Genomic DNA, 20,000 nt, shown 5'->3' on the forward strand with positions numbered 1-20,000 from the left:
ATAATTTAGGAGTGGAGTCCCAGAATGTTTCAGAACGGTGATGAAACTGGCTAGGGGGGTTATTGAGAATCGACTGATGTTTATTGTTTTATTAACAAGGCCATGTTGGCTTCAGCAGGTCACAGCCTTACCTTTGACCTCCACCATGGAACAGACAACGCTTTGACCTTTCTGTGCATCAAACTGAGGGCCCAGGCCTTTTGAGGTTTCACAGTTGGTGGGCATGCAAGCATTGTCTCATCATGTTTTTTATATGCTTCTATTTTATTGATATTTATGCATAAGAAAAGCTTATTTTGTGTGTTCATTCTGTTGATTGTAGTTTATTCTGTCAAAACTTAATAAAAGTCAATACAGATGTTTGAAAGTATTTTGTGACTAAAAGCAGTTTTCTTCTTGAGAGCAGTTGTTGATGACCTTGGCAAAAAATCATTTTGACAGAAAGACCCTGAATGAAATGTGTTGTGTCCAACTTTACTCCTGGAACCCAGGAAATGTTTAGTTTGGGGAGCATATTTCAGTGCTGGGTTATAATCTGTAACAGTTGCATTTAGGTGTTTTTCTTATCGGTTTTGGATCTGTTTTTGTATGTGGTTGTTTCATGTTATTGCCGTTAAACATTCTTTAGACTGCAGGCCAATTTCAAAGTACTGTGCAGAATATTTGAAAGGCCCTTCCCCATTTCAATTATTCAGGGTTAGGGTTAGATACCTCTGACTATCAAATCTTCTAATTCTACAATACATGCCAATATAAGTGCAGCATCAATTCTGTATGGATGATGGATTCACATGTACCACATATAGGCTACTCTTTACACCCTCTAGTGGAGATCATTCGTTAAGTCATGTGAAAGCAGTCCATGTTGATGCGCTCAGGCCATGTATTTGTATCACTGCAGCTTGCATACTGCTGTAACAGCTTCTCAGCTGTGTTGTGTTGTTACTTCCCTGTGATTATCACTAACACCGATATGCCATCGAGAAACGTCTCAAAATTCCCTGCAGAGAAGCATATTCAGCATACCCTCTGCCCTCCAGTACTCTGCACTGTAAGACAACGTGTGGAGCGGCGTCCCATGCATCACCGACACCTCATGCAGTTTGAGCCTGACCTCCCCCTGCCCCCCCCTGCCCCCCCCCCGAGTCACCCAGGGGTCACCGCTACGCCCTGGCACCACGGCGACACGACTACAGCTTTATCGAGAGGAGAAATACGGCCTGCCACATATGTGACTTCAATGCATGGAAACCAGCTTTGATTCCCCCGCCCCCACCCCCCACAACCCCTGCAGGAGCTGAGCTGCGTGGAGCTGGTGAAATACTGTCTATTACCCACCAGCCTCTTATGGTAAGCATTTGTTTTCTCGACCGTCTGAGGCCGAGCGCGGGAGTCACTGTTGCCTTGTTGTACTTCAGTAGACAAAGGAGCGCCGCTTTGAATATATGGCAACGGCCGTGCTCCTTAATGGCCGCCGAGGCCCGAGAGCCCGGGGCAGTATTTATGGAGCTGCGACTGTAGCCATGTGATTGACTGACCGGGTCATTTAAACTCGGCGCTGGGTGTTTGGGGGGGGGGTTGTAATGGTAGACTGTTGCCACTTGTCATGGCCGTGAAGGCTGCTTCTAACTCAGGCGAGATTGCGCTGACCTTCCAGTCCTCCGCTCCGTGGCTGGATGACGGAGCGCCCAGCGAGTCATTTGAACTGTCAGCTTGAAAAGGAGGCCCGTGTGAAATGTGTTTTAATATGTGTCTTGCAGGGGGCTTTCTCTTCCTGCATGGCAGCAAGCAGGTAATGGACTTGTATCGAAGACAGCACCAAAGAGAAGATGGGCTAGTATTCAGGACAGCATAGAGAGGTGATGGGCTAGTATTGAAGACAGCAGCAGTGTGGCGATGGTCTAGTATTGAAGACAGCAGCAGTGTGGCGATGGTCTAGTATTGAAGACAGCAGCAGTGTGGCGATGGTCTAGTATTGAAGACAGCAGCAGTGTGGCGATGGTCTAGTATTGAAGACAGCAGCAGTGTGGCGATGGGCTAGTACTGAAGACAGCAGCAGTGTGGCGATGGGCTAGTATTGAAGACAGCAGCAGATAGGCGATCGGCTAGTATTGAATAGAGTAGCAGAGAGGGGAAGGGCTAGTATTGAAGCAGGCAGCGCGATGATAGAACAAGACATCAGGCGACTGATCGTCGCACTCTGAATCGATAGGCCATCGGGGTGGGAGAGAATCGAGAGAATAAATCAGAAGGAGAGAAGTGAGGAGGGAGGGAGGCGTGTGTGATGGCGGAGCACTGGTCATTTATAAAATCGATAGAGGGAGAGAGAGACACAGAGAGCCGGTAGGAGAGTGAGAGAGAAAGACACAGGGTGGGTGAGAGAGAATGGAAAGAAAGAGTGAGAGAGGGGAGGTGGAAATAGACCGAAAGAGAGGGAGTGAGAGACTGCAAAAGTTACGGAGAGTGAGAGAGGAAGAGAGCGAGGGAGAGGGGGAGGGGAAACATACAGACAGACAGAGCTGTTGGCACGCGGCCAAACTCCACATGAGGGCGTCTAAGAGCAGCTTCTGAAATGATTCACGACTGTGGCGGCCGGCCTTGTTACCGATGAAGCCATGAATCTGAGTGTGGCCGGGGGACAGGGCCGCGGCGAGGGGCAGGTCTCCGGGCCGCTCCCTGAGCCTCCAGGCGTCCCGGAGACCTCCTGTTCAGCGGCTGGTCCAACCGCGTTGAGAAACGCTTGAATCAGCAGAACAATGCTTTCAAAGAACATGCTGCACCCATGACTCAGGTAGAGTATGTGCTGTGTGTGTGTGTGTGTGTGTGTGTGTGTGTGTGTGTGTGTGTGTGTGTGTGTGTGTGTGTGTGTGTGTGTGTGTGTGTGTGTGTGTGTGTGTGTGTGTGTGTGTGTGTGTGTGTGCGTGTGTGCGTGTGTGCGTGTGTGCGTGTGTGTGTGTGTGTGTGTGTGTGTGTGCGTGTGTGTGTGTGTGTGTGTGTGACATTCAAATACAACATTTGAGAGCTCCATGCAGGCACATGCATGCAAATGACGACAGACAAGGCTCGAACACACGGCCTGCATACAGTGAAGTTGCCTGTGTGACCTTCCATGCGTCTGTCTCCCACTCTCTCTCTTTCCGTCTCCATCTCTCTGTCTTTGTCCCTTTCTATTCGTCCATCCTTCTCTTGCAGCCCAGATGGTGCTGAAGTCCAGGCTCTTGCGAGAAAGCTCAGCAGCCGGTGTCGCCAGCAGGACTGAGTGACAGGATTACCATGCTAATCACAAGCACACACACTCACACAGACACACACACACACACTCACACACACACACACACACACACACACACACACACACACACACACACACACACACACACACACACACACACACACACACACACACACACACACACACACACACACACACACACACACACACACACCAAAATGGAATGGTTGATTGGCTACTATGACCACCATGGATTAAAGGAAATTTTAAGTAAAATGCAAAAAGCTCTACATTTATATGGGAAATGTTTAGCTCATCCACCCTGAAACATTAGGATCTGGAACGTATGCTGGAAAAGTACATCATTTAAATGATGCTGTCTGCTGCGTGTTACGATACTACAATTCGAACCAGCAGAGGGCATACCAATATCAAACTCACCACAATCTGGACTTCATCGGGAGGGGATGGAGCACGTTCTGCTATGTGTTAAGTGAATGATGAACAGAGGATGAAGTGGATGGAGAAAGGGCTGTGGCAGCGAAGAAAAAAAAATATTATTACTGATTACTGAATTTTCAGCTAGTTAACCTTAATTACAGAATAAACTCAGTGAGCTACTTTTACTGTGGGACTGATGATGTATCTTCCGTTAGGTCTTGTTGTTTTACCCAGCCTTTGTTCTAGAAAAAAACATATCTCAGTTGACAGGAGGATAAGTGGCTTGCAGCAAGGGTACAAGCATGTTATTGTTATGCTACAAAGTCGGTGAATACTTTGCCCCTCTAAGCCGTCCAATGCCCTCCTGCCAGCAGTCACTTTGTATAAGTCAGCTTTACACTTCAGGGAACAGGTTTTGTGGAGCATGGTTCACACACCACATTGAGTTTGGGTGGCATCGCAACATCACAACCATTTTGTGCAAAAGTAATGCAGGAAAAAAAAGACTGAAGGAAGGGAAAAACAGCAACTCACAGAGCGAATTGATGGAGTTAATTGTATAACACGTGGAATGTCAACTTGCATCGTTTGGAATTAATCCTGTTCTAGATGGTTTGGTTTTTCATTCATTTTCAAAATCATTTGATTCGGGGCAAAAAATAATTTCGAGAATGGAAGAAAAGGCAAAGGTACAAGACTTTGTACATCTTTTTTTGTGAAGAGGGAAGGAACTACTCATCCCATAAACCATGGCACACATTTTTGCAATGGTTACATCCCAATCGTTAAGCACATTTCTTGCATCTTATAACCTTTGTAAATTTTTAATTGTTTATATTGTTAATTCAAGTTGTGACATTTATTCTTTGCAACAGTCAAAGACGATGTGTTAAACTTTAGGATTGTGGGGGGTATATTAGTAGGTTGATTCAAATGACATCACAAATAAAACGTTTTTTTTCAAAAAACTACAAGTTTACGTCTTTAACTGGCTTCTACAGGAGCATATACCATAGTTTCACGATATAGCGGCGCATGGTAAGTATATTTTGGATGGTTACGACATAATGACTTTTAATCAAAGCCTCTATGGAGATAATGACTGGGATTTTTACTTCCAGATCCAAACTGTTGTTCGCTCTATTAAAAGGTATATTGTGGAAAACATTACTGGACTGTTTGTGCTGAACATTTCACAGTAATATGCATTATCGAACCACTTAGCTCTTTAGATTCTCTGATCACAAACACAGCCCTTTGCTTCAGTGTTTGCCTTCATCTCCAACGGAGCATAATGACTCGACCTCTCGCCCATTAATACCAACATGCACATAACAATTGCTTCTGATTATGCACTATGACGATGGACAAACAGCGCTCAACAAAATAATAGCCTATTGATTGTGTGTTTTTCTACAGTATTGAACAGCATGGGTTGAGATGACCATCTGGTCCTCTGGCGAGCAGAGCGAACATAATGCCGGCCAATGAGCTCGCTCCATAGCTCCCTAGATGGCTGGACTACTCTCATTGTCGACAACACTTGATAATGTGACAGCTGATTAAATGAACAATTGATAAACATTTTCCTGATCCAACAACAGAAAAAAGTGGTTGAATCTCTCTTCCATGGAAGGGTTATTGTGAATAACATCTAAGAAGATCAGAACACCTTGAACCTGAGCATAACCACACTAGTTCTTCTCTTTGGAATACTGCCTGGCTGTCTCTCTAGAATATGGAACGGTTTCTAGAGGAAGCTATGTCTACGAATGATGAGGCTGTAGTAGACAGCTGCTGTCTTCTCCTCCTGATGTCCACCCAACCAGTGCTGACAGTGTGTGTTTGTGTAGTGTGAAGACAGGCACACTCGCACACACACACACACACACACACACACACACACACACACACACACGCACACGCGCGCACGCGCGCACACGCGCACACGCGCACACACGCACACACGCACACCCGCACACACGCACACACCTACACACACACACACACACACACACATACACACACACACACACACACACACACACACACACACGCACACCCGCACACACACACACACACCTTCACACACACACACACACACACACACACACACACACACACACACACACACACACACACACACACACACACACACACACACACACACACACACACACACACACACACACACACACGCACACACGCCTCTCTCTCCTGTCTCCCTCTGTTTAACCCATCTGTCTGTCTGTCTATCTCTGTCTCTCTGTCTCTCTGTCTCTTAACTGAACAATCCTCCTAACACAACACACACACACACACACACACACACACACACACACACACACACACACACACACACACACACACACACACACACACACACACACACACATACACACCCACGCACACACACACACACACATACACACCCACGCACACACACACACATACCCATGCACGCATTCGAAAAGCTAAATAGAAAGATAGATAGATAGATAGATAGATTAGAAATACTTTATTGATCCCCAGGGGGAAATTCGATACACACGCTCGTACACACAAACATACACACACTCAGTGGAAAGGCTATATTCATCATAAAGATGCAGGATTTAAGGGCTCTCTGCATTTGCATTAGACGGGGATCCAAAGAGATAATAAATCTGAGAGATAAGAAATAGCCTCCCTCTGTTGTCTTGTCGTTTCAATACATGGGACAGCAGTGGACTGAGCTTCACAACCGCACGCAAATTGTTGTCATTTAGTTAAAAAAATCTGGTAAAAGCAGGATCAATAAATGTCAAGGAGGAAGACTTAGATAAGACAAATGATGAATCTTCTTGTTGGTTAGTTGTTATGTGTTATGTTTGTTATGTGTTTCTTAGACGTTTATCCTATGTCCAACGTCAGTAGCAACCCACTTGAGGGGTAAAAGAGTTATCTTTTACTGGCTTGTTGTTCTTTTCTCCACTTTATGACCACCCAAGTGCTCATGTAAGACAGGATTTGGCCTCAGAGTGGCACAATGCTGTGGCCGGTGGTCAATCGATTAGTGCCGGCTGGCTTCTGCTTGGCGCTGGTGTCAATGCTCTTTTAACAGCTAATGCCTTCGGCGATGACTCTGAGTGTCAGGGATCGGGGCCTAATGGGGCTCCTTATCACCACAACAGAGAGATTGGCTGATAAAATGGGAGCCGGCTGAGAGCTGGGGGTTGAATCACAAACCACTGTCTCGCCTTGGGCGTTGGAGCACGGCCACAGTCAACGTTTACCGTTTACGTTCTTTTTTTTCAAAACTTTTGCTCAAGCATAAATATATTTTCTCTGCGATGTCTCTGCGTATTAAATAAGAATACATTTATTTGTGTCTGTTTTTACTATTACATAGGTTACCAAAGTGTGACCTCCGTTCATGATGTCGTGTTGTTGAGTGAGGAACAGTCTGAGGGCTCTACGGGAAACGGTAGTTTGATGTACAAGTGTATTCCATGTGGAGCAGAAGAAGTCAGGAAAATGGAATTTGTACTAAACATATAGTACAAATTCTAAATATGTGACCAATAAAGCCCTTTAGACTGTACCTGTGACAACTGGTCTCATAAGTCACATATATCTAACACCCCCTTACCCTAGCCCCCAAAGGGACAGACAAAACCCATTTGATTAACAAAATCTAGAGAAGGAATGCACAGAAGGGATGCCTCCTTCTAAAGAAGGTTAGAAGTGTAATGTGTGCCATAACAGAGCTGGTGGGATTACAACCAAACCTTTGGAATAACATTTAAATGAGCATTGTCCCTGGTGATTGGGTCCTGGGCGGTGAGCAGGCAAGTGGAACATGGTAGTTATGTGTGAGTACAGAGTGAAGGAGTCCCTGGTGTGTGTGTGTGTGTGTGTGTGTGTGTGTGTGTGTGTGTGTGTGTGTGTGTGTGTGTGTGTGTGTGTGTGTGTGTGTGTGTGTGTGTGTGTGTGTGTGTGTGTGTGTGTGTGTGTGTGCGGGTGTGTGTGTGTGTGGTGTGTGTGTGTGTGTGTGTGTGTGTGTGTGTGTGTGTGTGTGTGTGTGTGTGTGTGTGTGTGTGTGTGTGTGTGTGTGTGTGTGTGTGTGTGTGTGTGTGTGTGTGTGTGTGGTGTGTGTCTACCCCAGCGTCACGGCCTGCCTCTATTCATACACTGGAGAAACAGGAGGAAACCACAGAGGTATTAACCTTCGTGTCACAGCTTCTTTTCCAGTCTCTTGCCCTGGGGAGGATGGGGGGGGGGGGGGGACATTAATGGGAGTTGAGACTGTACCATGTTTTCATCGGAGAGGGGGGGGTAGGAGGAACGCCATTGTCCCAGCATTGATCCTGCAGCCAGGTATACTGGTGTGTTCCAGTTCCTGGCTTTCAGCACTATAGTGTTCACATTTGTCATTGGCTAGTCGTTGTTATTGTTGTCTACGTTTGCCTCTTTAGCAAACCAGCTCGAAAACAAACAACACAACTTTGTATTGCACGCACAGCAAGACTGTGCTATGCATGAATTGGGGACCGGAATAAAGCCCCAATGTAAGAGCAACATTCAATTGACCACCTAGTAAAAATACTAAGAAAAAGCCATTTTTGTTGTTGGGTCAGCCTCACTGAACTCGGTATACTCTCAGAACTTCCTCCGTGAAATGCCGGAAGAAATATGGGAGATTTCCCCACTTGCAACTCGTGCGAGTGGTCTACGAGGCATTTGGGACACACCATAACTTACAAGAACACGGCCCAGTAGGACAGCAGGAACCCTTTGGAAAGGACCCAAACACAGACGCACACTCAGAGGTGACAAAAAAAGGCTTTAATAAATGTAACGGAAACCACAGTTACACAAACAGCCACAGTTTAAAAAATGCAACAAACAAACACCCGATCAAAGAATGGGAAAAACAAACAACTGGAAATTAGGGGAAAACTGAGTGAGAATAAACAAATTTGAAAACTGGGTTTAAAGGAGAACAGGATTTGATATTACATCAAGACTATATTGACATCGAGCTACCACAACTGAAGACAAAATTCTGAACAAGGGCACATGGAAGGGCCTGAAATAAATAAGTTAAATCACAGGTGAAAACCATGAACTAATGAGGTGGAAAAAAGACAAAAAAATGGGGAGAAAATAATAATAATTGATTGAATTTATATAGCGCTATTCTAGACACTCAAAGACGCTTTACAGTGAAGGGGGGGACCTCACTCACCACAACCAGAAAAGATGACATGGTGCCAGACTGTGACAACAACACCTATTTGGTATTAACATCGACATCCACAGTCTGCCTTGATATTGCAACATCTGAAAGATCAAATTAACTTTCCCATTTAAGCAGTTTGCTCCAATATTATTTTATATCTACTGTCTGCAACCAATGATGTCGCCGGAAGTGGGTATCTCTTAGTGCGTGATTCTCAGCCAGTAAAAAAAGGTTAAAAGTTAAAGTTAGAACATTTAAAATCAACACCTTGCAGGTCGGCCACTGTAGAAATACACTTCCTTTTCTGAAATCTTCATCCACTCGTGCAAATAGGCCAACTGTATGTTTCTTCGGTGCAATAAATCCCTAACAAAACAAAAATAATGCGCCCCTTGCGGCTGCTGCCTCTGTGCCCTCTCCCTGTTATATATATATATATATATATATATATATATATTACATAGGGGGGCAGTGAGGCAGTGAGTGGGGGCATGTCAAGTGATGTGAATGTCTTGTGTCAACGTTCTTTCTCTTCCAATGGTCTGGAATCCTTACAGTCCCTGTCCGCTGCGTAGAGGATGTTTCTCTGGGAGAATGATGAATTGTGATCTCTCACTTCCGGCGTCAGGTGATTCATACTGCGGTTGACTGGCCGGTATGGCTGGAGGCAGAAACGTTTTATCCCCTGCTTGCGTAACAGAAAGGCTCAATGAACTACAATGAGGTGCTGATAGGTTGAAGGAAACCCACTGCTGACGATGAAGCTCATCTCACCGAGCCACGGCAAGCGCCCTCCGCATCATGACTACCCTGACCACACTCACCTATTCACTGCAGCGCTACACAGCGCTATAGGATAAATAAAAGGGTAAGGTGTGTGTTTAGACAGGGGGGGGGGGGGGGGGGGTGTTGGGAGGCTTGGACTTAAAACATGAGTAACCGTCATGTGACCAGTGGTTGCCATGGCAACTGATCCCAGCAGTCAGCCTTTGGAAAAGTGAGTCACATGAGCGAAGAATGTGGGGAGACAGCGTCTGATTGTGCATTCATATCGTCACACGACACACAGTGCTCCTGTGTGTGCGTGCGTGTGCCTGTGGGTGTTCCTGGGTATGTATCTGTGTGTGTGTCTGTGTGCGTGTGTGTGTGTGTCTGTGTGCGTGTGTGTGTGTGTGTGTGTGTGTGTGTGTGTGTGTGTGTGTGTGTGTGTGTGTGTGTGTGTGTGTGTGTGTGTGTGTGTGTGTTTGTGTGTGTGCGTGTGTGTGCGTGTGTGTGTGTGTGTGTGTGTGTGTGTGTGTGTGTGCATGTGTGTGTGTGTGTGTGTGTGCTTTAAGAACACATAATAGATCAGGGAGAGGCATTCACAGAAAAATAAGTAAACAGTGGGTTTGTTAACACAGCTTCACACTCAAACCAATAGAAAGCTAGGGTTTGACATTTTGTGTGGAAAAAAAAGCAATGCATGGGCCATATCTTTGCGTTTGTTTCAAATCCATTAGAGGTAATCCGTTAATTATAATAGCTTTCTGGAGGACTGCTGCAGATTGACTTTCTAGACTTGTTGGATGGACACAAAGGGTGTAGTTGTTGCGAGAGGTTGGCCAAATGAAAAAAGTATTATGTCAAGATAAATACTAGTCCTGATGTTTTGTACTTTTTGTTTCATATGTTGATTAGATTAGATTTTGATTCGATTTGTTTTGCCATTTCCAGTGACACAATTTTCCTGTTACTATCTAGATTCTTAGTCATAGTTTTAGTCTATTATTTATTCCAACATTCAAAAAGAACTATGGCATCCACAACATCCATGCTGATAACCTTCAACGGTACACTAGGTGTCTCTCAATCAAAACAATAAAAAAGCCTTAGTTGATGTTGTGAGGTAGCATGGGATGGATCCTGCAGAGACAGGGGTTCTGAGCAAAGCCATCGGGCAGCAGCATCCCTCTCAATATTTCTACACAATAGGTGAACAATTGTCAGATCACTCGAAAACCTCAGCCAGTCCGATCACTCGAAAACCTCAGCCAGACCGATCACTCGCAAACCCAAGCCAATTGGTTGTATCGAAAACCCCATCTAATAAAATCTCTCAAAACTCCAGACAAAATTATATGTCTGCAATCGCAGGGCAACGTAACACTTCGATTATTCCTTTGAGAGACACGGAATCTTATCTGTCGAACAGGGGGGCCATAACAACAAGCATTGCAGGGGGCCTTCATGTTCTATTTACGCCACTGTCAACTTCCCATATCCGATACGATGAAAAGCAAATGAACGTTGCCCGGGTTAAAACATTTCGATAACTTAACTACACACCTCAACCAAATATATAACACCCTTAAAGTCCTTTGAAGATGTTTTATTGCGAAAATGTTGCATAAAATACCTTAAATTATCTTTATAATAGGCCTATAATTAAGTATAATACAGATTCATGCCCAAAATATAGTCCAAACCAATTTTATTATTATGAATGGAAAGCAAGTGGGGTCTTCATTAATTTGACTAACAACTGATTCTACCTGGATAAGACGACCTGTAAATTCATTAGCATATTGTCCTGGGAACGCTTCAGATGTTTTGGACCCTGAGTACCGCTGCTGACGTACGCGACACTGGATGACTCAAACCTGCGTCAGACCGGGTCGTGACTTCGCCATAGTAATTTTCGCACCCATGGGGGGGGGCCTCCATTAGCCCAAAACAAAAGCATAACCACGTGGAAACCAGAGGTGTATTCAGGCTTGTCAGCGTGTAAAACAACAGAAGAGGTCAGAAGTGCTTATGTATTTACAGAGATCGTTATTTTCATCGCCAAAAAGTAAAAAAATAAAAGACGTTATTGAAACCGTTTGTACCGGCCGGGGAGTTTCTGCGTCATGATTATACGCACTGTCTCTGCTTGATTTCCTGTGATTCCGCGTGTGTTCGCGCGCAGGGATGCTTCTGCATAGTGCCTGAGTAGAGAGCCTTACTTCTGTGGATAGCCGCCTCGCTGCTGGGGTGAATCTCAACCTCCCGGCATACAGGTGAGACATATTTACTCATTTTCTAACAGGACATGAGGAATAGGGGGCTGCAGCGAGGATTTAGCCTGTGCCAATTACCTTTTCATTTCGATTCAACTTCAAATTCGTTAGGCAACATTCTGGGGCTGACGGGGAGATGCTGTTCGGAACGTGTTTGACAAGCTGGACGCGTGTTCGCTATGTTAAATAATAGGCAACATCTTGTAGATCGCTGTCGCGCCAAATCCTAATATAATCCGAAACGACAACCCAACGAGTCTTTATTGGTATAGCCTATCCCAGCGACTTACTAATGAATCGCATCCCGCTCATTATACTTGATGAGGTGCGTGCATTGACCTTGACTAGGTGTTCTAGGTTATGCACACATTGGTAATCGATCTACAGGACTGGCCAGCGATATCGGCGATATCTGCGTCCGTGCGGCGATAGCCTATAGAATACAAAACGTCTGGACCGGACTGAGAGAAGTGCCATTTTGAATTGTCCCATTTTCGGTGTGTGTGTGTGTGTGTGTATTGGGGGGGGGGGGGGGGTCCACTCAAACCAGGTGAAAGGGTGCAAGGTACATCATGTTTGCAAATAGCTCACAATGTTGTTCATCAATGATGCTGCGGATCACTGATGATCGTGATTCGTGACAGCTCTTTGACCCGCCATAAAGCAGCTCCTAAATCACACACACACACACACCTGCTCGCGCCATTGTTTACCTGCCTCCACACGAGCCCGGTGTTGTGTGTATGGAGGTCCTTCGGGGAGTGGGTCTGTCCAGCAGAGACGGTGAATGTAGAGATTGTATTCTCACTCAGGCTGCAGGGATGGGATTTTAGTTTCACGAGGAGAGCCATCGCTTAGCAACCGGACTAGGAAAAATAAGTGGAGCATATCGTAGTGGCTGACACAGAGAAACCTCTGCTCTGTGTTTTAATCCATCCTATACAACATGGGAGGATGGAGCGCATGTGGGTGGTTGAGATAAAGGTGCTGCTTCTGCTGGAAGGACCGCATTGCATAAGAACTGGCCTTTACTGTGCAGCTGTTATGCATCATCACAATAAGATTGAATATAAGCAATGCTATAGTATGTTTGTATAGATCATAGCCGTTCATATTCATGAGGGTACTACTCTCTTCCACCGTTTCCCTGGACAGTTCAGATTGTGACTTTAAGGGCCAAGGCGAAGGGAGTCAGACCACAACTGCTCCGTTCTGTTTTAGTCTGTGGTTGAGTGTCAGGTCTCTGTGCCCGAAAATCACTTCAGCCAGGAGGTCCAAAGAACAGCCATGACCAGCAAATTCTCCGGCGTCATGGGCAATACAAAAAATAGGCCTAATCAGAAAGATACTCTATAAATGTATTATAACAAAGCATGCTTGTCTTTATGAGTTGCATTTGCATACTTACACATTTACTTATTTTTTATATTTTTTTGTAATATTGTTATTTTCGAAAAGGTTAATTACATAGCTGGGGAACCTCAGCCCGTGGCTTGTGGACTATTGATTTGCGGTAGGAGTGCTTGGTGTTGATAGTGGTGGAAAGGTCACTGTGCTGGCGTGAGGACCGGCTGTGAGCATCGGGTGACTGATGAAAGGTGTGGACAAAATGTCAACCGTTTTTAAAAAACATACGTTGTAAGAACAAAAAAAGAAAAAATATATATCTAATTAAAAAATGTGTAAGGAAATATTGTGGATGTATCATTTAAGAATAACGATTTATACCAGTGTATTGTAGGTTTGGTTGTCGTTGTGGATCATATATTTTCCTTTGCCTTCCTTGCAGTAGTTAAATGGGACTTGCCTGCAAATACCTGTCAAATACTCATCAATGTTATTTAAATAAAATCACGATCATTCTGCCACAGCCATCCTCTGGCATAGCCTTTGGCTCGGTTCCAACGTCTGTGTGTTCAGTCCCGGCTCAGCCTCATGCTCCACCTGTTACCAGCGTCTAGGACTGTACCCCCATCCTCATGCCGCTCTGATGAGCCGGGGTTTACACAGCTTTCCCACTTCCCTCCCAATTATTTAACAATTTAGCCACGTACATTTCTTCTTCTCCTCATCATCTTGTTTTGTGTTGTTTGAATTTGCAGTTGCTATTCAACATTAATGTCTAATGTCTTGCAAACTCAATGTTATTTTTAACAGAAGCAGTAAGGTCCTTATTATTATGGAGTGATGGAGCCTCTCCTCTCTCTGCCGTGGTTGTGAGCCGTCCAGCTGGGTCGAAGCAGTGTGTTAAACGTAGGAATGTTAACACCAAGAGCCCTGTTGGAAGAACAGAATCACGCACTGATTAATAAAGCAGAACACTCTCTCTATCCACTAAGTACCACATCATGAAGCTGATTCGAGAGAAATGCACCCTGGTGCTGTTTCATTTTGAAAACGTCATCCTGCAAATAGCTGGCTGTGTGTTTGACGGATGGAAAAAAAATAAGAATTAAGTATCAACTTGACATGGAAACTAGGATAACAGTTTTAGTGTGACTGTGTTCAACAGAGTCTTGAGACCAGTAGCAACACAAGACGAGGTCTGCTGTTCATGTGATTACCAAAGTGCACATGACCCAACCGGGCTATGATGTGAGAGACCGACCAAATATGTTTGGTAACATAATCTCTCTTTCATTTCTCCCACCACTAAGTGCAGCGCTGAAATAACTAACACAGGGGTTACTTTCCATTTTGACCTATTTTGTTACCCACATATGCACATAAGAGTATTTACTCGTCTTTATCTAATTAAATAAGGTGTGGTTTACGAGTTGCATTAGAGTGAAAGCACCAGAGCTCACGTAGCAGTGTTTATTATGGTCCAAGCGGTTAAACACAAACTACGCATTACTTTAACAAATTAAAGGTTGCAGAGCTTAAAAGGTTGAATGTGTCAATCATTCAATCATTTGCAAAATCATGTTCGAATGGGTTCTCTTTTAATTGTTACCCCATATTCATAAGGCTTCTATTAACTTACTGGATGTTACATTACAATGGGGGTTGCAGGTGAGTCTGAGTCAGTAAAACCCTGCTTATGAGCTTCTCTAAAGGCTAACACAAAGCGTTCCTCTTTCTGTCTGACAGGTTCAGGATCATCAGAACACTCTCCTCCCCCAGGCCCCTCGACGTCCCCTCTGCTCCCCTCTCTCACCTCCACCACGACCAGGAGCTCCTCTGCCAACACCCCCCGACCCCAGCACCACCACCATGCCCAAGAACAGCAAGGTCACCCTCGCGCCCAGCAAGGAGGCCGTCACGGAGTCCGTGGCGGACCTGCTGGCGCTGGAGCAGCCCATGGACTACAAGAGCAGTCAGATGAGCATGGGCCTGAGCCCCGGGGCCACGGCGCCGGGGAAGGGCCTGCTGCCCTCCCCCGACGCAGACGGGGAGGACGGGCGGCCGTCCTGGAACAACAAGCTGGAGTACATCCTGGCCCAGGTGGGCTTCTCCGTGGGCCTGGGGAATGTGTGGAGGTTCCCCTACCTGTGTCAGAAGAACGGCGGAGGTAGGTGCTGCTAAGGTTGGACCGGGGCGAGGGGGGGGGGGGGGTGCAGTACAGTGACAGGGCCATGGTGGGTTCTGTAGATGGTTTTTCGTTTTCAGAGTTATTATCATATTCAAAGGATCTTTGTGTCTTGTAGCTTTGGTTTGGGGTAGATGTGTGGCTAGCTCTGGCTTCTGGTTCTCTGAAACATGTTGACGCATTGATTATTGGCAAAGGTTTTAATATCATTTTCTCATTCAAATTTATTTTACTGATAGTAATAATAACAACAAATCCTACCCTACAGGTTAAATACTATAATTGCCAATGAAAGGTAATCTATTATATTGAATGCATAATTTTCTGGTATTTGAAATTGGTGTAATACAACAAGGGTGGGCAGCTTGAAAGAAGGCCTACCGATAAATACGGTTTTTTAAACCTTGACAGAGGAGGTTGTTCTGAGATAGTACCGGAGGGAGTTCCAGAGGCGTGGGGAGGAAGAGCAGTCAGGAGATGTGCGTGTGTGTGTGTGTGTGTGTGTGTGTGTGTGTGTGTGTGTGTGTGTGTGTGTGTGTGTGTGTGTGTGTGTGTGTGTGTGTGTGTGTGTGTGTGTGTGTGTGTGTGTGTGTGTGTGTGTGTGTGTGTGTGTGTGTGTGTGTGTGTGTGTGTGGGGGGGGGGGGGTGATGATGAGGTCACTGAGGTCCCTGGATCTTTGGTCAGGAGGAGGACTTTGCTATCGACCCTGTAGGTGACTGGGAGCCAATGGTGTATTATGTATTAGATTATATCTTTTGGAAAGCACAAGGGGTTACACTTTTTAAGAGTTCGGTTCAATGCCAGACAAATTCTACCTTGTAATGCTGCCAACTAATGAAGAATGTAACCTGTATTCAGAGCCTAAAGTCCGGCAGAGACAGAATTATAAACATTATACCACCATCTGTTAGACTGAATGTAGGAGTGGGCAGAAATCTTTTGCGGCATACCTTAAGCTTATCAACGATTAGTGTTGTTTTTTTGCATGATGCCTGAACAAAAAAGCTTTGACCAAATGTAAGTGAATCAAAGTGATCAGATTCAACCAGCCCTTTAATTGCATTCTACTCTATCTCCTGAACATTGTATTTGGATCACATAACAGAAAACAGCAACCTCAATTCCAACTAATTCAGTTCTCAATTCCTAAATGCCAAACACAATCATCTAGATCACAAAGGCCTGGGGACGCTTTTCTCTCAATCAACGGATGCAGCTGTTGTAGAGGCAACTCAGTTTTGCCCTGAAGCTGCCTCTGTTTGTCGATTTGCTTGTGCATTTATTACCCAGTGAGTGTCTGACTGAGTATGTGTGTGAGTGTGTGTGTGTCACCTGCAGGGTCTCTCCCAACTCGTAAACAGCGTGCTTGAGTGTCACACCAGGGGGAAACGGTCTCACTGTCACCTGTGCACGCCACGCCACCATGACATCGTCTTGTTTATGAACGAACGCTCCGCAGCTCTTTTTCTCCTCCGTTGAACATCGCCCCGACAGTCAACCCGAGACTCAGGCTGGATGTAACACGTAAACGTTCACAATGGGAGGGCTTTCATGTTATGCAGGGTGCCTCCGATACGCAGCAGCAATTTGAAATGAGGATAGAAGATTGTACGCCCACACAAATTGAATAATTCAACACAAGCTCATGCTTAAAGAATCTATTGGAGATTCATAGTATTTAAAAAATATTGAAATATAAGGTTATATTCTAGTAATTCTAGGGTAATAATACAAAAAATGACCAACCCCTAAGCCCTCTAAAGGCTATGGGATAACTCCCTGTATAATGTCAGGTACTGTAGTGCATCTTCTCTGTTGCCGATGCCAACAGAGAACGTGTCGCCACATGCCCCACCTGAGCCCCCCCAGGCTGCGAGCGTCCCACCTGGGTGAACTGTGGCGAGCCATCGGGCTATCTAATGGCCCAGCTGCCCTTGTCAGCATGTAAGGGGCAGAGTCAAACCTTTGCACACTGCATCCCTCCGAGCTGAGTGCTTAGCAGTGTGTCTGATGGCCCCAGGCAGACCCGTTCAACCAAAGGGGAGAAGAGAGAGGACACATTGAATGTGTTTGTCCGTGTGTGTGTGTGTGTGTGTGTGTGTGTGTGTGTGTGTGTGTGTGTGTGTGTGCGTGTGTTTGTGTATGTTGTGTGGGCGGGGCGGGGTGTTGTTGGAGAGGCAGGCACAGATCTCTCAGACACACTGGTGGCGATAATGAATTGTTGACTGGAGGCCGCCGTATTAATTGTATTTGCTTCACATGCAGACTTTCTCAGGGCTTATCTGGCTGGCATTGTGTGTGTGCTAGGTGGCACACACTACTGTGGTGTCGCTGGCGTGTGGGAGGCTGTGATTACGGCTTGGAAGAGGGAAGAGACAACACCAATGGGCTCCATTTCCGAGCGGTTATTGTCAGTGTATTCGTGTTTTACGTGGGAGGTGTATTGGGCACCACATGAAGTATTCAAATAGCCTTATATAACTAAGCTTGATTAATCTGTGTGTCTGTGTGTGTCTGACTGTGCACGTGTGTGTTTGTATGTTTTGTGCGGGTCTTTGTGTTTGTGTGTGTGGATGTGCTTTATTTAGTCGAAAAGAGGGTTCGCTGATGCATTTCCCCCCCTAGCTGACACAAGGGGTCTGTTTGATTCTGTATCATAACCAGCTGATATGATTGTTAGGATTCTACACAGTATCTATTCAGGCAGGAAGATAGAAATAGAATGTGTTCATTTATTAGTGCAGGTCGCTTAAAAAAATTAAACGAAATGCATCCAGCTTAGAAATAAGTCCCAAGTTTCAACGCCATTATACGTCATAGAGGAGGCTCCTTCGCATGTGTCCTCCTCCAAGACCTGATAAGCACAGAGGTTCTTCTCAGCGAATGTGCCAGCCCAGACAAACATCCCCCCTCTCCCCAGTAATTAGTGGGCTTTGATTAGTGATTCAGTCTGAAGATAGCAGCACCAGGGACACGAGAGGGGCTGTCTACCCCATCAGCTTCTCCTCCCCTTGAACTCTGAATGTCCATGTCACATCACTGCTCCTTCATGTCCCGTCTTGATGCGGAGAAGGCGGTTCGGACCAAAGAGGTTGGCGCTTGACACCTGGACGCTCGTCTCTCCCTCGCTGGTGAAAGAGAAGAACGAGACATGAAACAAAATGGTGGGGGATTGAAGGCTGACTGGGTGGCAGACAGCGGTGTCAAATTAAGGATGAAAAGACTGAGGAGAAGATGAATAGTGAAATGCAGACGAGAGAGAGAGAGAGAGAGAGAGAGAGAGAGAGAGAGAGGTTGAAAACAAAGCCAAACTAGAGTGGTGCATGATGGAGAAGATTGATCCCAGAAATAGACTCTGACTGGGAGCGTTTGATGGTGCTTCTGGTGCCGTTTACAGCAGTGTGTGCGTTTGTACTCTGCTAAATATGGATACCTTCCCTTCTGCTTCCTCATGCTGAGCTTCCTAGCTTTTTTCGACCCCCAACCTACCTACCACACTTTTACAACTAGGTGTGATAATAAATACCATCAAGGCAATTATAATTGGACAGCAATAATACAGTCTCAGAAGAAGATACAATCCTGGGCTCATTTGGTCCCCATAGCAGGGTTTAATAGGGCATTGTATTGACAAGTATATCTGCTCTATTACAACCAATAACTCAGACAAATCGTATAAATACTTTGAACTTTGAGAACGCTTTCCCTTTCTCTTTCTCTCTGTCTCTCTCTCTCCCTGTCTATATCTCCCTCATTCTCGCTCTCTCTTTCTCTCTGTCTGTGTCTCTCTCCCTGTCTCTATCTCCCTCGCTCTCTGTCTCTCTCTCTCTCTCTGTCTCTCTCCCTGTCTCTATCTCCCTCGCTCTCCCTTTCTCTGTCTCTCTCTCCCTGTCTCTATCTCCCTCGCTCTCCCTCTCTCTCTCTCTCTCTCTGTCTCTCTCTCTCCCTGTCTCTATCTCCCTCGCTCTCCCTCTCTCTCTCTCTCTCTCTCTCTCTCTCCCTGTCTCTATCTCCCTCGCTCTCCCTTTCTCTGTCTCTCTCTCTCTCTCTCTCTCTCCCTGTCTCTATCTCCCTCGCTCTCCCTCACCAGGTGCGTACCTGGTGCCCTACTTCATCCTCCTCATCCTCATCGGCATCCCGCTCTTCTTCCTGGAGCTGGCGGTGGGCCAGAGGATCCGGCGGGGCAGCATCGGCGTGTGGAACTACGTCTACCCCCAGCTGGGGGGCATCGGGGTGTCCAGCCTCATGGTGGGTGCTGCCGCTCCCTCTCCTCAGATCCAACTGGACTAAGTCAAGTACAATGCGGTGACATTCACTCACAGCACGGCCACGCTGGGGGCCTGAGGACACGCGTCGTCGCCGCAGTCCCTGCGGATGACATGCGAGTACTGAACGTCGATGATGTTGATGTTCTTTGTCTTTTAATCGTAACGCAGCTGCAAGCAATGTCCTGGAAGAAATCAAGTCGTTGAGGAAACTATTTGATCCAAAGCAATTTACAGCAATTTTTTTAGATGCATGTCATTCATGGA

The 20,000-nt window shown here is 45.8% G+C and overlaps 1 protein-coding gene across 2 annotated transcripts in view; it reads left to right on the forward strand.

Moving 5' to 3' along the window:
- The first annotated feature begins 11,875 nt into the window (after positions 1–11,875).
- The window catches only part of slc6a17 (solute carrier family 6 member 17), an 18,197-nt gene continuing 10,072 nt past the window's right edge, over positions 11,876–20,000 (forward strand). The window contains exons 1-3 of one of the 2 annotated variants that reach the window (XM_056601144.1): positions 11,876–11,935; positions 15,029–15,449; positions 19,559–19,716. In XM_056601144.1, the coding sequence (XP_056457119.1) occupies positions 15,152–15,449; positions 19,559–19,716 (456 nt within the window). In that variant the 5' untranslated portion in view covers positions 11,876–11,935; positions 15,029–15,151. Of the gene's footprint in view, positions 11,936–14,966; positions 15,450–19,558; positions 19,717–20,000 lie in introns of those variants that run through there. The other variant, XM_056601149.1, reaches the window with a different exon arrangement.

Source organism: Gadus chalcogrammus, chromosome 1, assembly GCF_026213295.1.
Source record: "Gadus chalcogrammus isolate NIFS_2021 chromosome 1, NIFS_Gcha_1.0, whole genome shotgun sequence".
Taxonomy (NCBI): domain Eukaryota; kingdom Metazoa; phylum Chordata; class Actinopteri; order Gadiformes; family Gadidae; genus Gadus; species Gadus chalcogrammus.